Source organism: Psittacula echo (genome assembly GCF_963264785.1).
Source record: "Psittacula echo genome assembly, chromosome: 4".
Lineage (NCBI taxonomy): Eukaryota > Metazoa > Chordata > Aves > Psittaciformes > Psittacidae > Psittacula > Psittacula echo.
Window position 1 is genome coordinate 111,819,990 of NC_137738.1, and position 21,052 is coordinate 111,841,041.

General features: G+C 44.9%; 1 protein-coding gene across 3 annotated transcripts in view; it reads left to right on the forward strand.

Annotated features, from left to right (window-relative positions):
• The window catches only part of SLC1A4 (solute carrier family 1 member 4), a gene marked incomplete at its 5' end in the record, with an annotated part of 36,741 nt that overhangs the window by 6,244 nt on the left and 9,445 nt on the right, over window positions 1-21,052 (forward strand). For all 3 annotated transcript variants that reach the window (XR_013956679.1, XR_013956680.1, XM_080616460.1), the window contains 6 exons: window positions 4,390-4,432; window positions 6,421-6,483; window positions 11,920-12,086; window positions 15,419-15,652; window positions 16,849-17,043; window positions 18,407-18,541. Coding sequence is in view for 1 of the 3 variants with exons in the window: in XM_080616460.1 (XP_080472586.1) it covers window positions 4,390-4,432; window positions 6,421-6,483; window positions 11,920-12,086; window positions 15,419-15,652; window positions 16,849-17,043; window positions 18,407-18,541 (837 nt within the window). The remainder of the gene's footprint in view (window positions 1-4,389; window positions 4,433-6,420; window positions 6,484-11,919; window positions 12,087-15,418; window positions 15,653-16,848; window positions 17,044-18,406; window positions 18,542-21,052) is intronic.

Sequence of the window (21,052 nt, forward strand, 5' to 3'; positions counted from 1 at the left end):
AAGCAATCCAAGCTGGGCTCTGGCAGGTTGCCACCGATGGCAATGAAGTTGCTGTCTGTGGGCTCCTACCATTGAAAACACTTCATTGAGACAGAAACAGGAGATAACACAACAGGGAGTTTTTCCTAGGCTTCCTCACAAAAGTGTGTTTTCCAGCAGCAAGGGTTTTGGCCTCAGAAATGGAACGTTTTTGTAAGAAGCAATGCAAGAGGAATGCGTAGTATTTTAGGGTTTTGTTCTGCTTGCCTGGATTTCCCTTCATGCGTTTGCTGCCAGAGCAAAGTTGTTTGCAGAGCTCTAGCAAAAGAATCGCTTAGAAACAGTTATTAATGATAATCCCTTACACATGCAATGAAGGAGTTCCTGTGCCATCCTTATCCCACTGGTGGGAAGCTACAGGGTAAAGAAGAGAGGAATTCGACCATAATAGCAAAATTGAGAAGGAGGGCACCTAAAGCCCCTTTTTGCTTCCATTAGATCTTGAGGTTTCCTTAGGCATCTGGAATTCACAGCAGTGGATGTTACAGCAAAAATACAGTGAGACTTCCCTGCAAAATTAGGGGAGTGACGGTCCCTTTTTGACTGGTAGGAAAAGCTTTTCACTGGAGAAGAGAAAAAAGCTGCATTTATCCAGCTGTGCATGGGGAGATGGTGTGACGAGCACAACGTTCAAGCAGAAAGTATTCAGACCCTGAAACTCCTGCGACTTTCTGGTTCCTGTTTTAAGAGGATGTGAGATGGGTGCTTTCTCACACTGTGTTGCACAGGTACATGAAGGTTTCCTGACTCAGCCCAGCTGCCACTTGAGCCCCAGGACACAGATGTCACCCTTGACAGCTCTCTGACAGGTTTGATTTTGGTTGGGGGAGGCTCTCTGTATAAGTTGCAACAGGCAGAGAGAGACTTTCCTCCCTGGTGCTTGGCAAGGGGGGTACAGTCTCTCTGTACCACCTACTTTGCCTTTCTGCCACAAAGGCGGTTGGGTCTGTAGGTGGTTAATCCATCCCTCTCTGTGGAGAGGGTCCTGGCAGCAGTGGATCACTGGGGTGCATGCAGCCCATCTGTCCCTCTGCTATAACATCATGCGTCTCTGGCTCATCGCATTCTTTCCCCGTACAGCAAGTTTTGTCTGTTTGCATCACGGGGCCAAGGCTGCCTGATCTCAGTCTCCTGTGCTGGGCTCCTTATCACCCAGACTCAGGGTTTCCTCAGTGGTGTGCTCTTGAGATAGCCCACATCTGCTTCAAAAAGGTGATTGTGTTCTGTGGCCCATGGCATGGCAGCAGCAGGGATGGGGCCGTTAGAAACAGCAGCAACAGTCAGCAGTACAGTGATACAACCATGGTGATTTTCTTAAGCTCCATGTTCACATCTGGTACAGGCTTTCGAAGCAAAAAAGCCCTTTCTCAACATTTGCAAAACCAGCTGGCAGACACCCACATTTAATTTGCATGCCCAGTTACCCAGCTCATCAGCTTTCCTGTGTGCCGGTTCATCCGGACAGGAGGGATGTTCACACTTCCCCATGCTTGGGCTGCTTGGGCTTGGGGACATAGTGGATGGTGAATGCCAGCTCGCAGGAACAGAGCTGGGTCTGGGTTTCTGCAGCGGCTGAACTTTGCCTCGCTGTGTGTGATGAGCAGTGCCTGCAGGCACAAGCACATGATGAGCCCAGGCAGGTCACCAGCCCGCTTTTGCCTCTTGCTGCAGCACGCAGCATCCTGACCCATTGTTCTTTTTAGGCGCTGCTGGGGTGTTGCATGCATCTGTCTTAAGGTGAAATCCTGTGGTCTGACCCACCTGTAATTAAAGCTTAATTTAATTTGCATGTTGACTGATCTTAGGTGAGCAATGAGTGTAGTCTGTGCAGAACTCGTGCCTCTGAGATAAGCCATTTATTTGTTGGTTGCTTTTAATGAGCTGACGCATTTTGTTCTCTAACTCCAGGATTTGAAGCGGAGAGGAACAAATCATTATGTATTGTTGGGACTTTGCAGTCAGGTGTACCTACAAGTTGGGTTGAACAAGACACACAGCTCCCTCTGAGCTGCTGAACTGAGATCCATATATTTTACTTGTTGGATTGTCAGAAAGGCTCTTTGCTATCCTCAGAGTTGAGTCCTGCGACCGGTGCTCCAGGGATAAAGAGCAGTGAGTGCTATACGCTTGTATTTGAATAGCTTTAGTACTATTCACAGTTGAAGCAAGAACCTGCCCCTTGTCTTGCCGTAGCAGGGCTGTTGGCACCACTCAAGTATGTGCATTAAGTATATGCTTGGAGTTAAGATTGTGTTTAATTACTGAGGCCCATGCCTGACAGACTGTGTAAATTATGGAGGGTTTGGTTTCTTGGCCACATTCAAACATTGGAGAACCATATTATTTAGGCTTTAGGATTGCTTCCTTTGGCTTTGTTTTGTCAGGATGGAAAAGCTGATTAAAAAAAAAAATAAAGTGATTTGATTTCTGGTTGTGTTTCAGTCTTTTTTCATCTCTTTGCTTCTTCAAAACCCAGTCAATTCTTTCCTCATACAAAGCAATCATCCTGCTGTGAAAAGTAGAGGGAAAAAATATCCTCATTATCCCAACAGCATGTTTTCCTTCTTTTGGTTAGAACTGTTCCCTGAGCTGGGCGCATTTCTATACGTGATATTTTACTCCTGATAAAAGTAAGTTTGCTTTTACTTTACACGAGGTTTTTATCTACCAGATGGCTCCAGCTGTGCAAGAATTGATGCATGTTAGTGGCTCTGTTGCTCTTACGTGGCCAGTTCTTAGTGTCTTTGCAGCGTTAGAGCTCACTCTTTCACTTTCAGACAGACAGCTATTTTCCCAGATTTTAATGGGAAAAAGTTGCTGTTTCTTTCATGCTCAGTGGAATGCAGGCTGCAGAAGCCAAGTTATTCTTACAGCAATTTGGCTTTTGCAACTGCCTCTCAATACACTTGTAATGCAACAGGTTGAGGCTGAGGTAGTTCACAGCAGCCACTTGCTTGATGAAGGTCCATGTACTTTACCTTGCTGTCAAGGCTGTGGGAAAACCCTCACTGTATGGCAGGATAATGGAGCTATGCCATGAAGAAGACCCAAGTCCTTATCTGTGCCGTATCTTAATCTCCCTCTTGCTTTCAAAGGCTGGACTCTGCTGCTCTGTTCCTTGCTGCAGTTTGGATTTGCACTTCCCATGTCATTCATGGGCTGATCACAACTGAGAGCCTGGTTTAATATTGGGTTTGTCAGAGTAACTATGGCAAAAACCAGAGGGAGGTTGGCAGGGCACAGCCTGCAGGTAGCTGCAGCTTCCTCGGAGCAGCACAAGGAGCGAAGGATGGGAAGAAGCTACCCTAATGTTCTTTGCCACGGTTTACTGCTCTGGGTAATGTCTTTTGTTTCCACAAGTTCTCACGCCTCCGTGATGCATTTGGCCAGGAGTACATTCAGTCCATACCCGTAACCTTCCTGCCCTCGCCAGCAGGGTCCTGCTGTGACCCCAGAGATCAGCTTTAATTCCTATTTGCTTTTTGACACAGCAAAAAAAGGCTGCCATTTGGGCTAAGGGAGCACAAGCTCTTTGCCTCATATAAGGGAAGAAAGGAAGCATAGCATTAAACCAACTATAAAGTACAGCAAGAAACAACCTTTTTCTTACATGGTGCCGTTAAGCATTTTTCTTGTCCTTGTTGCTTCGCAGATGCACGTAACACTGGAGGCCCAGTGGAACTGTACATCACTTTGCATGCTGTCTCCTCCACACAAGCCTGATGCTCGATTTGCATTTCTGTATGAAGACATCACGAAATTCAGATGTTGCAGCTTTCCATATGAGCTACCCTGCTTTCATCTGTTCTGCTTAATTACTCGAGCCCTTGCAGAAAACTGTGGCCCATGACATTTTTCTGCTCTACTGCAGTGTTCAGGGAAGCTGACCTTGTTGTATTGAGGTGTTGAGCTGTTCTAAGTGGATTTTGCCAACTGGATTGTTCTTCATGTTGATGCAGTGAGCAAAGTGTAATCACATGAGTAATGTTAAAAGTCTGCCTGACTCTGGAGCTGTTGCAGCTGGTGTGGCTAAGCCAGCTTCTGTAACCACTGGCTGATGTATAACTAGCATCGTGTCTGATTGCCTCTGGTGTCTCTACCCACATGATCAGGTGTGGAGACAGGCAGGGACCTTTTTGTGTGAGCAAAAGAAGATGGCATTCACACCTCTGGAGATGTAGCAAGACATCTGCCCTGTGCTGCCACAGTATCTTACGCAGTGTGTGTCTCGCTGATGCCAATACTCTTGCCTTTCCAAAAGGAACTTGGTTTCTGAGGGTAGAATCAAGTGCTGTATTTGTTGTAGATGTTCTACAAGAAATATTTCATTCTCTTGTTTGTATTTTACAGAAACCTGTTCCCTGCAAATCTTGTTGCTGCAGCTTTCCAAACGGTAAGATATGTATGGGCTTCGGACATAAGCTACAGTGCACAAAAGACAAAGCGATGCCTCTTTTGTAGAAAAGGACTAGAATCATAGAATAGTTAGGGTTGGAAAGGACCTTAAGATCATCCAGTTCCAACCTCCCTGCCATGGGCAGGGACACCTCACACTAAACCATGTCACCCAAGGCCTCATCCAACCTGGCCTTGAACACCGCCAGGGATGGAGCATTCACAACCTCCCTGGGCAACCCATTCCAGTGCCTCACCACCCTCTCAGTAAAGAATTTCTTCCTTATATCCAATCTAAACTTCCCCTGTTTAAGTTTTAACCCGTTACCCCTTGTCCTGTCACTACAGTCCCTGATGAAGAGTCCCTCCCCAGCATCCCTGTAGCCCCCCTTCAGATACTGGAAGGCTGCTATGAGGTCTCCACGCAGCCTTCTCTTCTCCAGGCTGAACAGCCCCAACTTTCTCAGCCTATCTTCATACAGGAGGTGCTCCAGTCCCCTGATCATCCTCGTGGCCTCCTCTGGACTTGTTCCAACAGTTCCATGTCCTTTTTATGTTGAGGACACCAGAACTGCACACAATACTCCAAGTGAGGTCTCACGAGAGCAGAGGGGCATGGTGTAGAAGATAGCAAAAGTTAATTTACTTACAGTAGGTTGGGTTTTTGAAAGCACCTGATGCAGTCAGTCACCACTTCCACGGCAAACGGTTTGATTTTGAAAAATAGTCCTCAAACAAAAGGATATTCATAGCCTATTTCTGTACCGCCACCAAAAATGTTCTTTAAACCTTTATACTACGAGTGCTGTGTTGGGCAGCAATGGCAACTCTGCTTTGTGCCAGGCTGCTGGGACAGCCTTTCCTCACTTTGCAGGGAAACCCTTGGGTACATAGTTTGGAGCTGAGCTCAGAACAAGCTAAAGACTTTTAGGCTGCCATGCGTGTAAGCATTACCTGTTGCCTGCTCCTTTTATTTGGTATTTTCCATTGTATCCCTTGCTGGATTAATTGCTCAGCCTGGCTTCTCTTCTGGCAGAGGACAAAGTGTGGTAGGGTGGTACTGACACCAGAACATAGAGTGGTTGAAACTGGTGGATAGGAGCTGTGGGGCTCCAAGAAGCTTTTCATTTAGTTTTTATTGCTAATTTTAGATGTTTGGATAAACACTGTTGAGAATATTGAGAATATTGCTGTGGGGCAGAGTGATTCTATATGGTACAGGAGCAGAATAGTAGTTTTTGCCTTCATGGTATTCTGTGGGTTTGCTTTTGTATCAAAACCAAGGTCAAGCTTTCACAATCAAGTTCCATTTTTAGTGTCTATATAATACTGTACAAGTCTATGCCATAAATAAAAATAGGAGCAGTACAAAAATACAAGTAAGAAAAGGATATTCTGTGATATCTTGAGTGTCAGGGTTCTGTATGTTCAGGGTTGAAATAAAGAAGTACTCCTTTCCTCTGTGCTGCTGTTGTCACAGGTTGTCACATAAGCTTTTCTTTCCCCTACTTTAGATCTAAAGAAAGCAAGCCCAAAGAAGTGCCTGCTTTTGCGAGGTGTCTCGCTCATTTATCAAAGTAAACTGTTGCCCTAGATTTTAGGCATTTTACTGACAATTTTAATGCCTGCCTTGCCATTTCTAGCAGTGAAACAGCCAAAGTGCCGCTTGCCTTCTGCAGGAGCCAGTGTGACAGCGTGGTGTGTGAGCAACAGCAGGGTGGAGGGCAGGGCAATTCCTTAGCTGCTGCCCAAGCCTGGGAGCTCAGGGGATCACTGAGCACTTCCTCTGTCGCCACGTGGGGAAGGAGCTGCATATGCTGTGACTCCCTTTTCTTGCACAGGACAGGCTCCTTACCTTTGTAAGGATGGTGTCCAGAATAGATCTTCCTAACAGTAGTCTCCTCCTTGTGCAATCCTAGATGATATGGTCGTAGCGATGGTCTGATCAGCAAACATTGTGGTTTTGTTTGTTTTTCTTACCTGCAGTATGCGACAGACTACAGGATGCTGTCCAGAAACACTACCTCTGGAAATGTCACATGGGAAAAGGTAAGGTCACTTCTCAAGTTTCCATACAAACCCTTGTCAACTGAAATATTTGACTGCTTCACAGTCTTTAACCCTTTCCAGCAGTCATTGGAAAGAAACAAGTACTTTTCTTTGCATGGAACTGAGACACACATAAACCAGATGAGTTAGACACAGCCACACAATAAAGCTGCCATGGGCAGGAGACTTGGGCTTAGCTGATCCTACCCTTGAAACCTTATTTTTAGGCATCCTTTGTTAGACCTGATCTCACTTGATCTAAATTTTGATTAGTCACTCTGCCTATTATCTCCAAATAAGTTTCTGTAGACCTGGAATTAAACAGCAACCAGGCTGGCTGAGTATGTCCCCCCAAACCTTACTCTGCAATAACAGTTTGGGGAGAATGAGCTTTTTTCCACCACCCAAGGCTATTTTAAGGGTTAGTTGAGAAGTTTTTTTTGTTGCCATGCTGCTGAAATTTTGTTTGAAGCAGTAACAAGTGGTCTGATATGGACAGAACATTACAAATAGGCATTCACTCCATCTGACATGGGTGCACAGCAGAAGGGACGTGTGATCCTTAAAGAGCACTTTCTCTTCTCATGCCATTACATTTTTGGACAATACACTCCCATACAGCCTTGTGCTGCTAAAAATCAAGTTCAGTGTGAAAGGCTATAACTGTGTGCACTTAGAGTTTGCAGGGTGTAGTTATTCTTCAGTTACTTTTCATTTCCCCCTGCCCAAGACTCTTATTTACCTTCAGTGTCAAGTTGATAAGGGCTCCTTGGCAACCAGGCATGGATCAGGGCCAACCATATCCATTGGACACAGACTTGGTTGTCAAGTATTTTTTTAATGCTTGTTCACAGCCATCACTCTTCTTGAAGATACCGGAATGCATCTTTTGGCAATTTAAAACGGGAGATGGTTTTCCGGTTTTCTTCTTTCCTTTTCCCACTTATCAGGCTCCTGTTGGATGCAATATCAGAAAACATACTCCAACTTTGTCACCAGCACCTGTTTTTGCCAGGGGTAATGATGTAAAGGCTATTTCTGCTATTATTTTTCCAAAACTTTTCTTCGGTTGTTGGAGCAAAACCGGAGCTGAGCTGCTTTAATTCCACAAGACGCCCGACTGTCCCTAGGGAAGAAAGGACCGAATAAAAAGAAAGCATTGTCTCAGTTTTGTTAGCTCAGTTTCAGTACTGCTCTGACCATGTTATTTATGGGTAGATGAGGGTTAAGTTTGGAAAGGAAGAGTTATGATTTTTGGATAATACGTAGTATAAATATCATAGAGATAGAAGTTGGGTTCCAGGAAAATGATGCTATTCCTATATAATGTTTTCTTTCATCAGCAGAATACTTGATTGAAAAGGAGTAATGTTTTCTATTTTCCATCTGAACAGTGTAGAGCAAAATTTTCCATTGATTATATTATTTTTCCCCTCACTGGTTAATAGGTCTTGTCTTCTCTTGCTGTTGGTATGAATAGTGGGGCACGTAGATGTCTGCTCAGCCATGTGTTTTTTGTTATTTCACATGCTCCCCTTGTGTTTACCTTGCTTTTATGGCTATATCCTCTCCGTCCCCTCAGCAGCAAGGTTTCCTGGGGCACAGACTATCTCAGTTCCCCATCTGCAGCACAGGGAAGCTGTGGGGGGACTCTGGGTTCCTCCTGTGTAAAAATACACAAACCAGTGATTGCTCCTCTTCCTCACATCACACGCTGCATTCTCTTTTCAGCTACCTACTACTGGGAGAGCTCAATGGCAGCAGTTGTTTCCTTGATAAGCATTTCGTTTCAAGAGCTAAGAAACAATAGGATTTTCAGAGAAATTCAAGGACCAGAAGAGCTCCCTGCATCTTGCTACCAGAGCACATGATTTCAAGCAAACAATAACGTGTCCCATAGTTTATCCAGGAACAAAGCTCTCATTAAAGCTCTTTTTGTTTGGTGTCCACAATGCTGCTTAGTTTGGCAGCTCCTTTGGGGTGATGCACTCTGCTGTTAGAGTACAAAAAGGCTGTTCAGCATTGGCCAGTTTTAGAGGCTGGGATTAAGAGAATCTTCCGCTGAAGATTTACTGCTGGACTCTTTCCATATTGTGCTCCAAGGAGGTGAAATTCTGTGGACGCTGGCAGATTGTCCTCTTGATTTGCAGGGGAGCGATTTCTTGCAGTAAGTTACTACTCTGTGCAAATGATGTACCTTCTGCCCACATCTGTGGTGATGGGAGGCAACGGTGAATGTTGGGTGTCATAAAGAAATTGGGTCAGGAGAGATAAAAGGAGAGCAAGACCTGAAAAGAGGGACCTAGAATAGCTCTGGCCTTGTCTAGTCAGGGAAGTGGCATTCCAAATTAAGCACTAGGAAGTTTGGCCATGGTTCTCCTATGTGCTTTCCAAGCTCTGTCCTGCTCTGTGATCCTGTGTGCCCTACACAGCTGGTGGGAAGCTGAGCTGAATCTTACAGATTCAGTGCACTTCTGCCCTGTTCCTGAGAGCAGATCTGTGAAAGCCCAAACGATAGCAGGTTGCTTCAGGCTCACACAGACTCACACCACTGGTTTCAGTGAGTTGAGAAGCAAATCTCCAGTAGAAGGAGCATATAAAGGACAGATGCTTTGCAAAGCTTTCGTATAAAGTAGTATAATGGAATTCCCTCCCAGTAACATCCATGTGGGAATGCTGGGCACTTCCAGCAGCTTAAAGCACTGATTTTCTGTTCCATAGCAAAGTTTGATGTATATTTTTTTGTCTGATTGAGAATCAAAACAGAAGAGTACTCAATGTTTTTAAGACTATTTTGTGTGTGTGCGTGCAGAAAAAATTTGGGTCCATTATGGTAAAATTCAGTTCCAAGCTGAGCTTTTCATATTAGCCTTGTATTGAATGAACCCGATATAAGATGTTATATTATAAAATAATGAGTTGGGAAAAACCCTAAAACAACCCCACAAAAAACCCCTCCAAACCAACAAGGTGAAAAGTTGTGTCAAAATGAGAAAGGGTTGCATTCAGTCCATGTGCATGAAGTGTTTCTTTTCTGGTGTAAAAACGATCACATTTTGCCCAAGTTCCCATTTCCCAGAGAAAGCTTTGGTTTTGATGAATGGACATGGCAGTGTTATTTTACTCCACAATGACTTTCTTCCTGTTAATGAATCAGTCCTGTAATTTGAGACTCGTACGTAGATTTGTACTTTGTACTGATAAGTTATCACTGAAATTCTTAGTTTCTCTTCAGTCTCATGGTAAACCATATCTCCTACCTAGAGTTATGTTTTGCCAGCAAAAGAGAAATACAGAAGAACATGTGCGTGCCGTGTACACAATCAGTTCATTCAGTAAATAGAAGAGTGTCATTTTTTTGTCTTAACTTTTCGAAGCACAGAGGAGTTTAGGGCTTTCAGGCACAGAAAATGGAATATAGACAAAACTATCCAGAGAGAAAAGTGTTACTGTGATGGAGAAAACAGCACATTTATTCTCATAGCTTTGGAAATACACTGCGCCTCCTTCTCAATACCCTGTTCATGACTGCAGGTCTTTCAGCTGGAATGCTGACAATTTAGCCCTGAACAAGTAACTAACATTATATTGCAGAGCTTATATCTGATTATTTTGTAGGTAGCTAATAAAAAAGCCAGAACCTTCAGTGTTTGTAAACACTTTTGTTAACAGCAGTTCAGAGTTCATGCTTTTGTGTATAATTTATGGTTTACCCCCTTCCCTGCAGTACTTTATTTCCACCTGCCACTAAGAGGCCAGATGAGCAGTACTTCCAGCAAAAACATCATCTCGAGCAGGCTGGATTCATAGAATCATAGAATAGTTAGGGTTGGAAAGGACCTTAAGATCATCAAGTTCCAACCCCCTTGCCACGGGCAGGGACACCCCACACTAAACCATGCCACCCAAGGCTCTGTCCAACCTGGCCTTGAACACCACCAGGGATGGAGCATTCACAACCTCCCTGGGCAACCCATTCCAGTGCCTCACCACCCTCACAGTAAAGAATTTCTTCCTTATATCCAATCTAAACTTTCCCTGTTTAAGTTTGAACCCGTTACCCCTTGTCCTATCACTACAGTCCCTGATGAATGATCCATCCTCAGCATCCCTATAGCCCCCCTTCAGATACTGGAAGGCTGCTATGAGGTCTCCACGCAGCCTTCTCTTCTCCAGGCTGAACAGCCCCAGCTTTCTCAGCCTATCTTCATGCAGTTTAGCATATCAAGTTTAGCAGCTCAGTATCCCAAGTTCTTTACTCAATGTTCATTTCAAGCTTTTAGCTCAGAATATGTTTTTCTTTCCTAGTGTTGAGCTAGTGTCTACTTAAACCAGCCAAAAGGCCAACACTTGTATACAGACATAATCTGTTTCAGAAGCTCTTCCAAATGAAACAACAATTGGACATGAGCTTGTACTGCCAAGTTGGGGAGAAAAAAACCCAGTTTGTCAAAGCAATTGTATTTTTATGTAGCCACAAGAACACTCATTCAGTTCGTAGGATACTACCCTGGCAAGCAAGCTCCAGTTGTCTTTGAGAACTGTGAAGGAGCAGCAGAGCAGACTTGTAATCAGACTGGTTTTTGTCAATAGGTGGATCCTGGTTTTCTTCTCTTTTATCGTGCAGCCACACGATTTTTGAGAAGGGGAACAGGTATTTCTTCTGTTCTTTCTGCATCTCCCACAGATGGACAGATGAATGAGCAGTTTCCTCAGTTTGCTACCTTTCTCTACCCCTCTCCTGCCTTTCTGCTTCATCACATTGGTTGTTTTCCCCTGGTTTTCACCTTGGTATAAATATTGCACTAAAGCAATGGATGGAGCTGGCAGTTTCTGAGAGCAGATTCCTATCAGAGGTGTCAGAAATAAGAGATGTTTGGGGCCAGACCACTGCAAGCCTCTTGGAGGTATGATTTGTTTAGGCAGTAGAATATCGTAGTGTCAGCAGTGAATGATGCTTTGTGGAATAAGCAGAGCTAGGAAGGCAGTATGACCAGTATCTGCCATTTATGTCTGCGGTCTCTCCAACACCCATCTTCCTTTATGGGGAAACAGGGGTTTCAGTCTTTTAACCACAAATGGATTTGGTGCCCGTACTGTTCCGCATCTGCAGTGGAGCTTGTTGTGAGTAAACTGGGGATGATTGCTGTTCAAGTCACTGAAAGCACACTTATCATATTGAAGGGCATGAGGGAAGGTAACATCAGACTCTTTCCTTTTCCTGTGAATCCACGCCAGCTCATAACTAGGAAGGTTTGTATCTGGACTGTGTCCAGATCTTGTTTGGTTTCCTTCAACAAATAGGTTCTTCCTTCCCAAGGTAGGTTCTGCTTGTTGATTTCAGATTAATTGGACAGCGACAAAATGAGGTGATACTTCTGCTGGGTTTCATGCTGGTCTTGCATCTAACAAACCGCCGGGTTTTTGCCTCTACAGGTCCCTGTCGGTACTGAGGTTGAAGGGATGAATATCCTGGGACTGGTGCTGTTTGCTCTGGTTTTAGGAGTAGCACTGAAAAAGCTTGGCCAGGAAGGGGAAGATCTGATTCGCTTCTTTAATTCATTCAACGAGGCAACTATGGTCGTGGTTTCCTGGATTATGTGGTAAGTGTGTGACTGCAGTGTATTATTATGTTTAGCTCAGGAATCTCACCATTTATCCATCTTTCCAGCTTTTTCCTAGCAGATCCCTCATCACAGCAAAAGCAAATGTCACGGTGTCACGTGATGGGGTCCTTCCTTCTTGCTTGTGCCTTGTAATTAGTCAGTCAGACATAGCTTAAGGTACCAGTCTGGAACACTTCAGAGGCTCTCCAGGACTCATTTTTGATTAATTAGTGGAAATGTGGGTTTCTATTTCAAAGCAGCATAAGCCGATGGCTAGCTGCCATCATGTGCCTAAAGGCACTGACCTTGAATGAATACAGGAGATGAGAGCAAGTGAGGAACATGGTTATGTGAAGGCCAGGAGTGTTTGTGCTTGGAGTGCACTTGCAAATGCAGTGTGTAACTAAAATCATACTCACGGCTTCATGCCTTCATTTTTCTGTTGGTCAGTGACCTGAAAGACATCCAAGGGGTTTGAGAGAAACCCTGTTGAGTGCATGAGTACAGAGCACCATCTCTCCGCTTGCATCAAAGGGTGATGGAGAACCTACATCCCTTTGTATAGAAGGGAGAAACAGTCTCCAGGGCTATGCTCTGAAGCAGTAGTGCTGGCTATTGAGTGTTTTGTCATTGTTACCAGCAGAGTCTGAGTTACACAGTGGATTTTAAATCTCTGTTCCTCTTTTAAGATCTCCCTCATTTTCTTGAGTGAAGCAGGATTTAATGCGCCCAGCAGCAATCGTTTGTGCTTGTTTCTCCAGAGATTCTTCTCCTTTCCATTTCACATCCCTGAGAGTAGATGTTTCCTAAGGTTGATCGTTTATTTTGTCTCCTGCTATTAATGAGCAAATCCATTATTTCACTTACTTCCCTGTACTCCAGACACGTTTATAGGCTGAGTGTTGCTCTGACCAATCTCATAAAGCTTTTGGCACTGAGTAAAGTCTGTATGTTAGGAACTGGAGTGCACTGAACTTTCTCTCTAAGCAAGAAACCAGCAGTGGAGGAGGCAGGCACCTCTAGAGAGTGGTTCAGGCCACCTCAGCTGGGGTAGGACCAGCCTCCTGACTGGGTTTTGTGTCAGGTAGGGTGAATCTGAGCCTCAGAGCAGTGATATGGCTGGTTTTGTGCAGCTGGATGGGTCTAGGCTGCTCCTGTGAAACCAACAGTTCTAATCCCCCCCCCCCCCCCAAAAATAGACACATTCATAAGGACAGCTAGCTAACAAATCAACAGTGGGACATTCCTCGCTCCCTTTCTAAAGCTGCTGGAAAAGCTGTGAGCTTTATCTTAGCCGAGGTATTTTTATTCCCTTCATTCTGCATTTTTCATTCCTGCTGTTTGCTTCCTTCTAAGAAGTAAAAAGGTTTTAACAAACCACCTGATTTTACACAGGCAGATCTCTGTTAGTTGCTGTCATAAAGGATTGAAAAATTCAAAGTCTCAAAGTAGCTTAAGTCTTTTGAGTGTAATTCCTTGGACACTGAATACTGATAAGAGGCAGTTCTTGTATTCAGCTGATTACAGTGCTAACACTTGAAGCCAGTCAGTTGGTATATAATCCTTTACTTTGTGGATTATTGGGACCACAGCTGACTCTTAACACTGCGGTGCACCGTAGCCCTTACTTGTTCTCCTTCCTTATTTGCGGCTCTTGTGTTGTCCTGGTATTTATTCAAAGTCTGTCAAGCTGCATGTACCTCCCAAAGGATACTTTGGAATGGGGGAAATCATACTGCTAATTAAAAAAGGCAGCTTAAACTTGTATTTCGTCCCATACAACAGCAGCACTTTGGTCTCAGCTTTAGTTCCCTCCTGTCCAGCCTCCCTCTTCAATGGCAGGGATCCAGTCTCAGCTCTGAATCAGTGTTCATGTTTGCAGAGCTTGCTCAGAGCCAGGGCTCAGCTAGATCTGGCTGATTGGGGTGCTAAGAAGTGTGGTTCAAAGGCAGTATGTGCAGAACTGACAGAGGCTAAGTGGGGACAGGTCAAGAGGTTCTCCATGAGATCTAACCGAGGGAGGACAGAGGGAGTGTGCCCACATGGGCCCTGAGGAGCTGTTCTCTGCTCATTGAAGGAGAAGCAGGCTTAGAAGGAGTGATGTGGGTAACCTTAAGGCTTGCCTCTTTCCAAACCTTTGCATGTTTAACCAAACCTTATCAAGTTTTGTCCTGACTTCACAGATCAGCTTTTCTGAACATGGGCAACAGATTGGAGGGAAGAGTGGGAGAGAAACCATTCTTTACTCCTGTAATGTACAGGCAGATCTCCTGTAGTCATGTGTGTGCCTGGGGCAGGGTTCTGGGGAGCTGGGTGATCTTTTCGTGTTCTCAGTCTTAGAAGCAGAAACCTATGGAGCATGGACAGCATTAGCAGAGGTACTCAGCCACAGGCTTCCCAAGTGGAACTCCAGAGGAGCTGACCCTGCCCATGAAGTGATTCCTGCAGTGCATTAGTAGCTGTGCTGTTGTAGGTGCAAGGGCAGTTCTGTGTTTTCAGGGCTGTTCCCAGCTGCACTGCTGGGACCAGAGGTGTGGCTGTGGCCCGCAGGTTGGCCCTACCCCTGGATCAGCTCCAAGCGCTCCTGACGAAGGAAACCTCAAACAAATGCTGACGTCCTAAGACGTGGCATGTTTCTAGGTAGGGGGCATGGGAATGTGTGTGTATGTGGCTGTTGGCTTGAGTGGAGCTCTGAAAGCCTGGTCATATAACTTAGTCTTTGTAGGCATACAGCAGAGTTAATTGCTGTCTTCGGCACATGCATCCACAGCCTTCAGCTGAGCTGTCTGCTATGGGCATAGCTTTTTCTTTCCCTACACTAAATATGTTGTCGCCCAGTATGTCTGCCGTTGGAATGACCTAACTTCATAGTTCTGCTGGTAGTCACCACGTCTGTAAGATCCTACTCTTCCATCCCTTTCTGTGCTCCAGAGACATGAAACATCTCCTTTTTCTTTCCTACCATCGCTGTCCCTTCAGCAGTGACTTTAGCTTTAGGTCTTTGCCTGCCTTCCTCCCTGATGGACTAAAACTCCACACCAGTGTGTTGGGCTTATGGCTTCTGCCAGCATTTCTGCTTCCCACTTGGCTTCCCTCAGCACTCTCCTAGCTGAAACAGAGCTCTTTGAGTTTGACACTCTTCCAAGCAAGAGTGTTAAGAGAAGCCTTCCAAATCTGCTTAACCTGAGTGTGTGATGAATAAGGTTACTTATGCCTTATACTAGAAGCAGCATATTCCTTAGGAGAATGCTATCTCCAGGACAGAAAATGGCATATTTTCCAAGACCTTTTTGTTTATGCTTAATGACAGACACTGTTTCTTTGCACAGGTATGTACCTATTGGCATCATGTTCCTTATTGGGAGCAAGATCGTTGAAATGGAAGATATTGTGGTTCTGGTGACCAGTTTGGGAAAATACATCTTCGCCTCTATTCTGGGCCACTTCATCCATGGAGGAATCATTCTGCCCCTTATTTATTTTGCATCCACACGTCAAAATCCATATCGTTTTCTCTTGGGACTTATCACACCATTTGCCACTGCTTTTGCCACTTGCTCCAGGTGGGTTTCTGTGCTTCTTTGGGGATTATAGTCTGGTTATATTTGTCACTGGAAACTGGTTATATCCCAACACCAAACTGTGTTGAGATTTAGGTGTGAATATTGTTCCTGAGGTTGCAAAAAGATACTTGTGAACATAGAGGGTCTCACTGCTGTCAGCAGCTGCCACACAGCACATACTGGTAAACAGCTGTTGAAAACAGTTCCTCAAAGTATTAGGACTGTAGCATGATGCTGAGTTGGATTTTTTTTGGGGAAAAGGTGAAAGAATTGGCCTTAAAAATGATCCTGCCAGCTCTCTTTTCAGTTTTAAGTAAAGTGCGGGTCAGTGGTGAGGAACTTTGTCCTGAGAATTTCAGTTCTCCAGGTTCAGAAGAATCTGGAACAAGTTTAGACTTATTTTGCAGGAGCAAAGCAGATGACATGGTTTAGTGTGAGGTGTCCCTGCCCATGGCAGGGAGGTTGGAACTTGATGATCTTAAGGCCCTTTCCAACCCTAACTATTCCATGATTCTATGATTCTGTGATATATTAGCTAGTGTAAATGGACTTCGTATTGTTGATGTCAAAGATTTGGCCTGATCAGCTTTCATTTGTCATACCCAAGCTGTCAGGTATGTCATTTACACTTCTCTCAAGAGGCAAACACCTGATCAAATACCATAACTGTACAAAATCTTTTCAGGTCATCTCCAAAAGCAGATGCATGTCTGCCACAGGAGCTGAAGTACATCAAGGAGGAGAGAGTAACTTATAGTGCAATAAATAAATGCAACAGTGTTTATTCTAGTAGTTCATTTGAGAAGGCACTCGTACATCATTAACAGAGATTGCTGTTGCATGCGTTGTGTTTATTTTGGCATCTGTTGGTGCATTTTTGTGGTTTGAAACTTGATCATTCTACAGCCCTGTTAGGCTGCATTACTGCGTTAAGTCATGAGTTCTTGCTTCTGGGAGATTAGAGTTCTTATCAGCTATTTCTGAACGGAAGCAGATTATTAAATATCACTGCTCAAGACCAACAAGGCAGGTCCCTCATTGCTGTCATGTCAGAGAGGGACTATTGAAATGGCATCATTGTCTTGACAGCCCTGTCTGCAGCATGTTAGAAACATGAAAGCCATGAGACAGTGACTTTCCATTCGGTGCACCCTGATGCTTTTGATGTTTGATTTTTCCCTGTTCTCTGTTTCTAGCTCAGCCACTCTCCCATCAATGATCAAATGTATTGAGGAGAACAATGGGGTTGACAAGAGGATCAGCAGGTTTATCCTTCCTATCGGGGCAACTGTAAACATGGATGGAGCTGCTATTTTCCAGTGCATGGCAACTGTGTTTATTGCTCAGCTGAACAATGTGGACCTCAACGCTGGGCAAATCTTCACAATTCTGTAAGTTGCTTACTATTGCAACCACGTCCTTCTGGCCTCCAGACACATTCAAGCCTGTGGTTTCTCTGTTAATAGCTAGCAGTTTGCATTCCACATCTCTGACCTAAAGTTGGTGAACTGCTATGAAACATAATTACAGGGTGATTAAAGGATTGAGTCTTTCAAACTTGATAAGATTTGCCAGAATCTCGATACAATAAAAGGTGGAACCTGGGAAGGGTAATTGAATTCCGAAACAGACTTGGAGCTGTTTAAAGCTGTTTCTCACATTAAATTCCTCTCCTTCCTTAAGCATTTCACTTCCCTACTCCTCACTCACCATTAAGCTGGGTAATGGAGGCATGCTGCTCTACCCAGAAAGCCACCCCTGATTCATCCTCTGGATGTCTTGGAAGATCCTCCTGCCACCTCCTCAGTTCCTTATGTATTGATTTCATATGAAAGACTCTGCTCCTGCTTACCTCTGCCCTTCCTACCATGATGTCACTGTCTTCCCAGGTCAGACACACTATCATGCCCCTCCTGGCTGCTTTGCTCCACTATCCCTCCACCACCTCAGTCCTGCCTCCTTCTCTAGGACTCTCTCCCCTCCCATGTCCCGTAACCCATAAAGTGTCATTCCCTTCATTTCCCTGCTCCTGAAGTGAGGATCCTACAAGGAGTTCTAGCCCCTCACTGCTAAGAAGTGAGAGCTGTATCCACCATATGCCTCTTAAGGCTGGTTCCTGGCATTTTTTACCCTCCATGGCCAGGTTTTATTTCCTTCCTTATTGCATTTCTTGGTATATTATTTGTTTATCTAAGGCAGGGCTGGCCCATTATTTTCTTTGCAGATGGCCAAATTAGCCTTTCAGGCATTCTTAGTGAATCAGGTGTTAACACAGGCCTGAGGATTATGCAGTGATCGTCCAAGGAAAACTCAGCTGTAGACATCTGTACGTGAAAAAGTGTGTGGTCTATGTCTATACCACATGGACTGCAGGTTTCCAGCCCCTGATGTAGGGTTTGTGCTAGAATGCAAATGAGACAGAGAAGGGGCAGTACTCTGCCGTCAGGGTTTACCTTTATACACTTAGGGGCAGGAGATATCATGTGCGTTGGGTTTTTTTGCTTTTTTCTGAAAGGGCAATCACTGTATTAAACACAGAGCCATTGCCTTGGTAGCTGCTGTGGATGCCTGCTGAGCCACTGTGCTCTGCACCCATTACTTTGCATCAGCAGGCAGGAAAAGATTTGCCTGGGAAGCGAATGACCTGCATATCCCATGCTGGAGAGTTTGTTTACAATTCCCATAGTGGGGAAGCGTGGGACGCAAGTGTGGAAGAGGAGCTGCTGCTAACGGGGTGTGCAAATTGATCTGCAGTGTGACAGCTACTGCATCCAGTGTGGGTGCAGCTGGGATCCCAGCCGGAGGAGTCCTCACCATCGCCATCATCTTGGAGGCCATTGGACTTCCGACCAACGATCTCTCCTTGATATTAGCGGTGGACTGGATTGTGTAAGTACTTCAGGCCACACGTATCTGCTGTTAATGATGTGTAGCTGGAAACATGGAGCTTTGTAGTCAAAATAGTGCAGTATAAAATAAAACCATACAATATATGGTTGCCTACAGGACAGATAACTCTTGATAGGTAATGGAAAAGGGAGTCCCTTCTCAATTAAAGCAGTATGCTAAAATCACAGAGTCACAGAATGGTTTGTGTTGGAAGGGACCTTAAAGTCCGTCCAGTTCCAGCCTCCTGCCATAGGCCGGGACACCTCACAAGAGCAGGTTGCTACAAGCCCCATCCAACCTGGCCTTGCCAGTTCTGAAGCCCTCCAGTGAGTTAAATGTGGTTGCACACTCTGTTCTGCTTTCACAGTGGTGCCTTTGAGCAGGCAGTTCCTTATGCAGCTGGAACTGGATGGGCATTGCTAAACATTCCCCTGCAAGCACTTTGCAAAATCAAAACGTATTTCTTCCTGGTCTCAATTTCCTTAGGAAGATCGTTAAAAGTTTGTTCAGAAAGTGTTGGTATTGCTGGAAATTAGTTGGAAATTCAGGTGGAAAGGGGGAAAAGGAAATTGAGTCTGCATGGTGGTGGCAAGCTTTGTTTGTCACAGATGGGAAGCAGTTTCCATCAGAAGCGGTTGTCAGCTGTTGTTTGAACTATTTTTAGAGTTCAAGACTGGTCAAAGCAACAACCAGAACGTCACAGAGAGGTGCCATCCATTGGCAGGGTAGGGACACAGAGGGTTCATGACACTCATCACAGTGTCACAGCTGGAACATGCTGCTGGAGTCCCAAGTTTAATACACAGTATTGCCACCTTTCCTTTCCATCTTCTGGGAAAGGGGTAAAAGGTCAGGATTTTGCTCACCTCCTTCTCTTCTTTCCAAACCCCATTCCCTCTCCTTGAAACATGGGAGATTATCTCCTTGCTCAGCTCTGCTTGGAAGAGCTTATCTCACCACTTACTGTACTTAGGTCCTTGTTAAGGATTAAATTTACCTTCTGTACCACCTAAATTAGATTAAGGAAAGCTTAGAAAAATTGTTTGACTTTAAATATTGAGGACCCAGCCGCAAGTGCATGGTGAATGTGAATGCCACATGGGGATGATCTCTTCTATGTTAGATGAGCCCCATGGAAAAGGGTTATCTGCTTTTCCTTGAGCAGGCCTGGCTGGCTGCTGTTCTTCAAATACCAGGAAATCAAACTGGAAGGATTCTCTGAGCACTCATGAATTGCAGCATGCTTGGAGTTTGAATGCTAGTGGAGTAAGCATAATCTGATAATGTAAGCACAGAATCTGCTTTCAAGCCATCTGGTTGAAGTTGAGCAGTGGGCTGAAATGACTGGTCAGCGTGGGTCAAGTGATGTGAATCCCATTGGGGTCTTTTCCAGTTGGTGGGTTACTGGGCAGTTCCTGGTTTAGACTGTACATAATCCCTCTGCGTTGCTTTTTGGAAACACCAGCCTCTCTGTATAGGTGTGCACTTCCACAGCAGATGTGGAAATTAGGATGCCTGAGGACACTTGAATTCCCGAAGCTGGGGAAGGCAACAGCTCTCTTTCCCTTCCCACACCACATGTGTCTGTGGAGTGTAATCATATTCCTATGGCTTCGTTAGGGCCATCAAATGCTACGGCTGTCACCTTTTGGGGATCAGCCACCTCCAAAGGGCAAGAGACACAGGCAAAGCAGTGGATAGCCATTTGTGTCCCATCTTCCTAAGGGGTTACAGTATTAGATTTGATTTCCACAAGTGCTCGGAGGCAAGAGTGAAACCCTTCCCCTTCCTTTCATTCTGGCTTCCCTCAGCCTGTGTGTGCTGGCTGCCTTCGTTTCAAAATGTGTAGCATCCCTCTGTGGTCAACAGTGTTCTAATCAAGGAACTCAGCCTTGTGGTAACAAAAGGAGCAAGGAGGGAGGGAGAGTCCCAGAGTCCCGTGTCTTGTTTTAGTGTAGCTGTGTGATCACCAGAAAGGACCACAGTTACCAGTTGAGCACATGTTGAAGTTAGGCTCCAGAATGACCAACGGAAGTCTCAGAAGGCACGTGAAGAAATTGTTCTTCTTTATGACCCATAAACTGCCTCCATTAGACTCCAGGACACAGTAGATTTGTGACATAGGACCAAAGCTACTACTGGCAAGAAATCCAGAGAACGCAGTCTTTCTGCCTGCTCCTCTTCAGTAGGTGTTTGGGTTAAGGTACAAGTCCCTATAGTTAAAAAGAGAGCTGGGTGCTCTGAGTCACCTTCTGGATAAGCCCAAATTAAGTTCCTGCTCTGAACTTGCATTTGAAAACTGCTCACCTGGGGAAGGGGAAGAGGAAGGAGTTGGGCTGGGAAAAGCGGGATGCCTGAGAAAGAGTAGTACCATTGCTGCAACCCACTGAGAGACCAGAACCAGCTGATAGTAAAGTTGGGCTGACCTTAAACCAGCTGTGGTGCACAGTTTTGGTTCTGAAATGGTGGTGATACTTCTGTGGAAAATACCTGTTGTGACAACATCCCCTT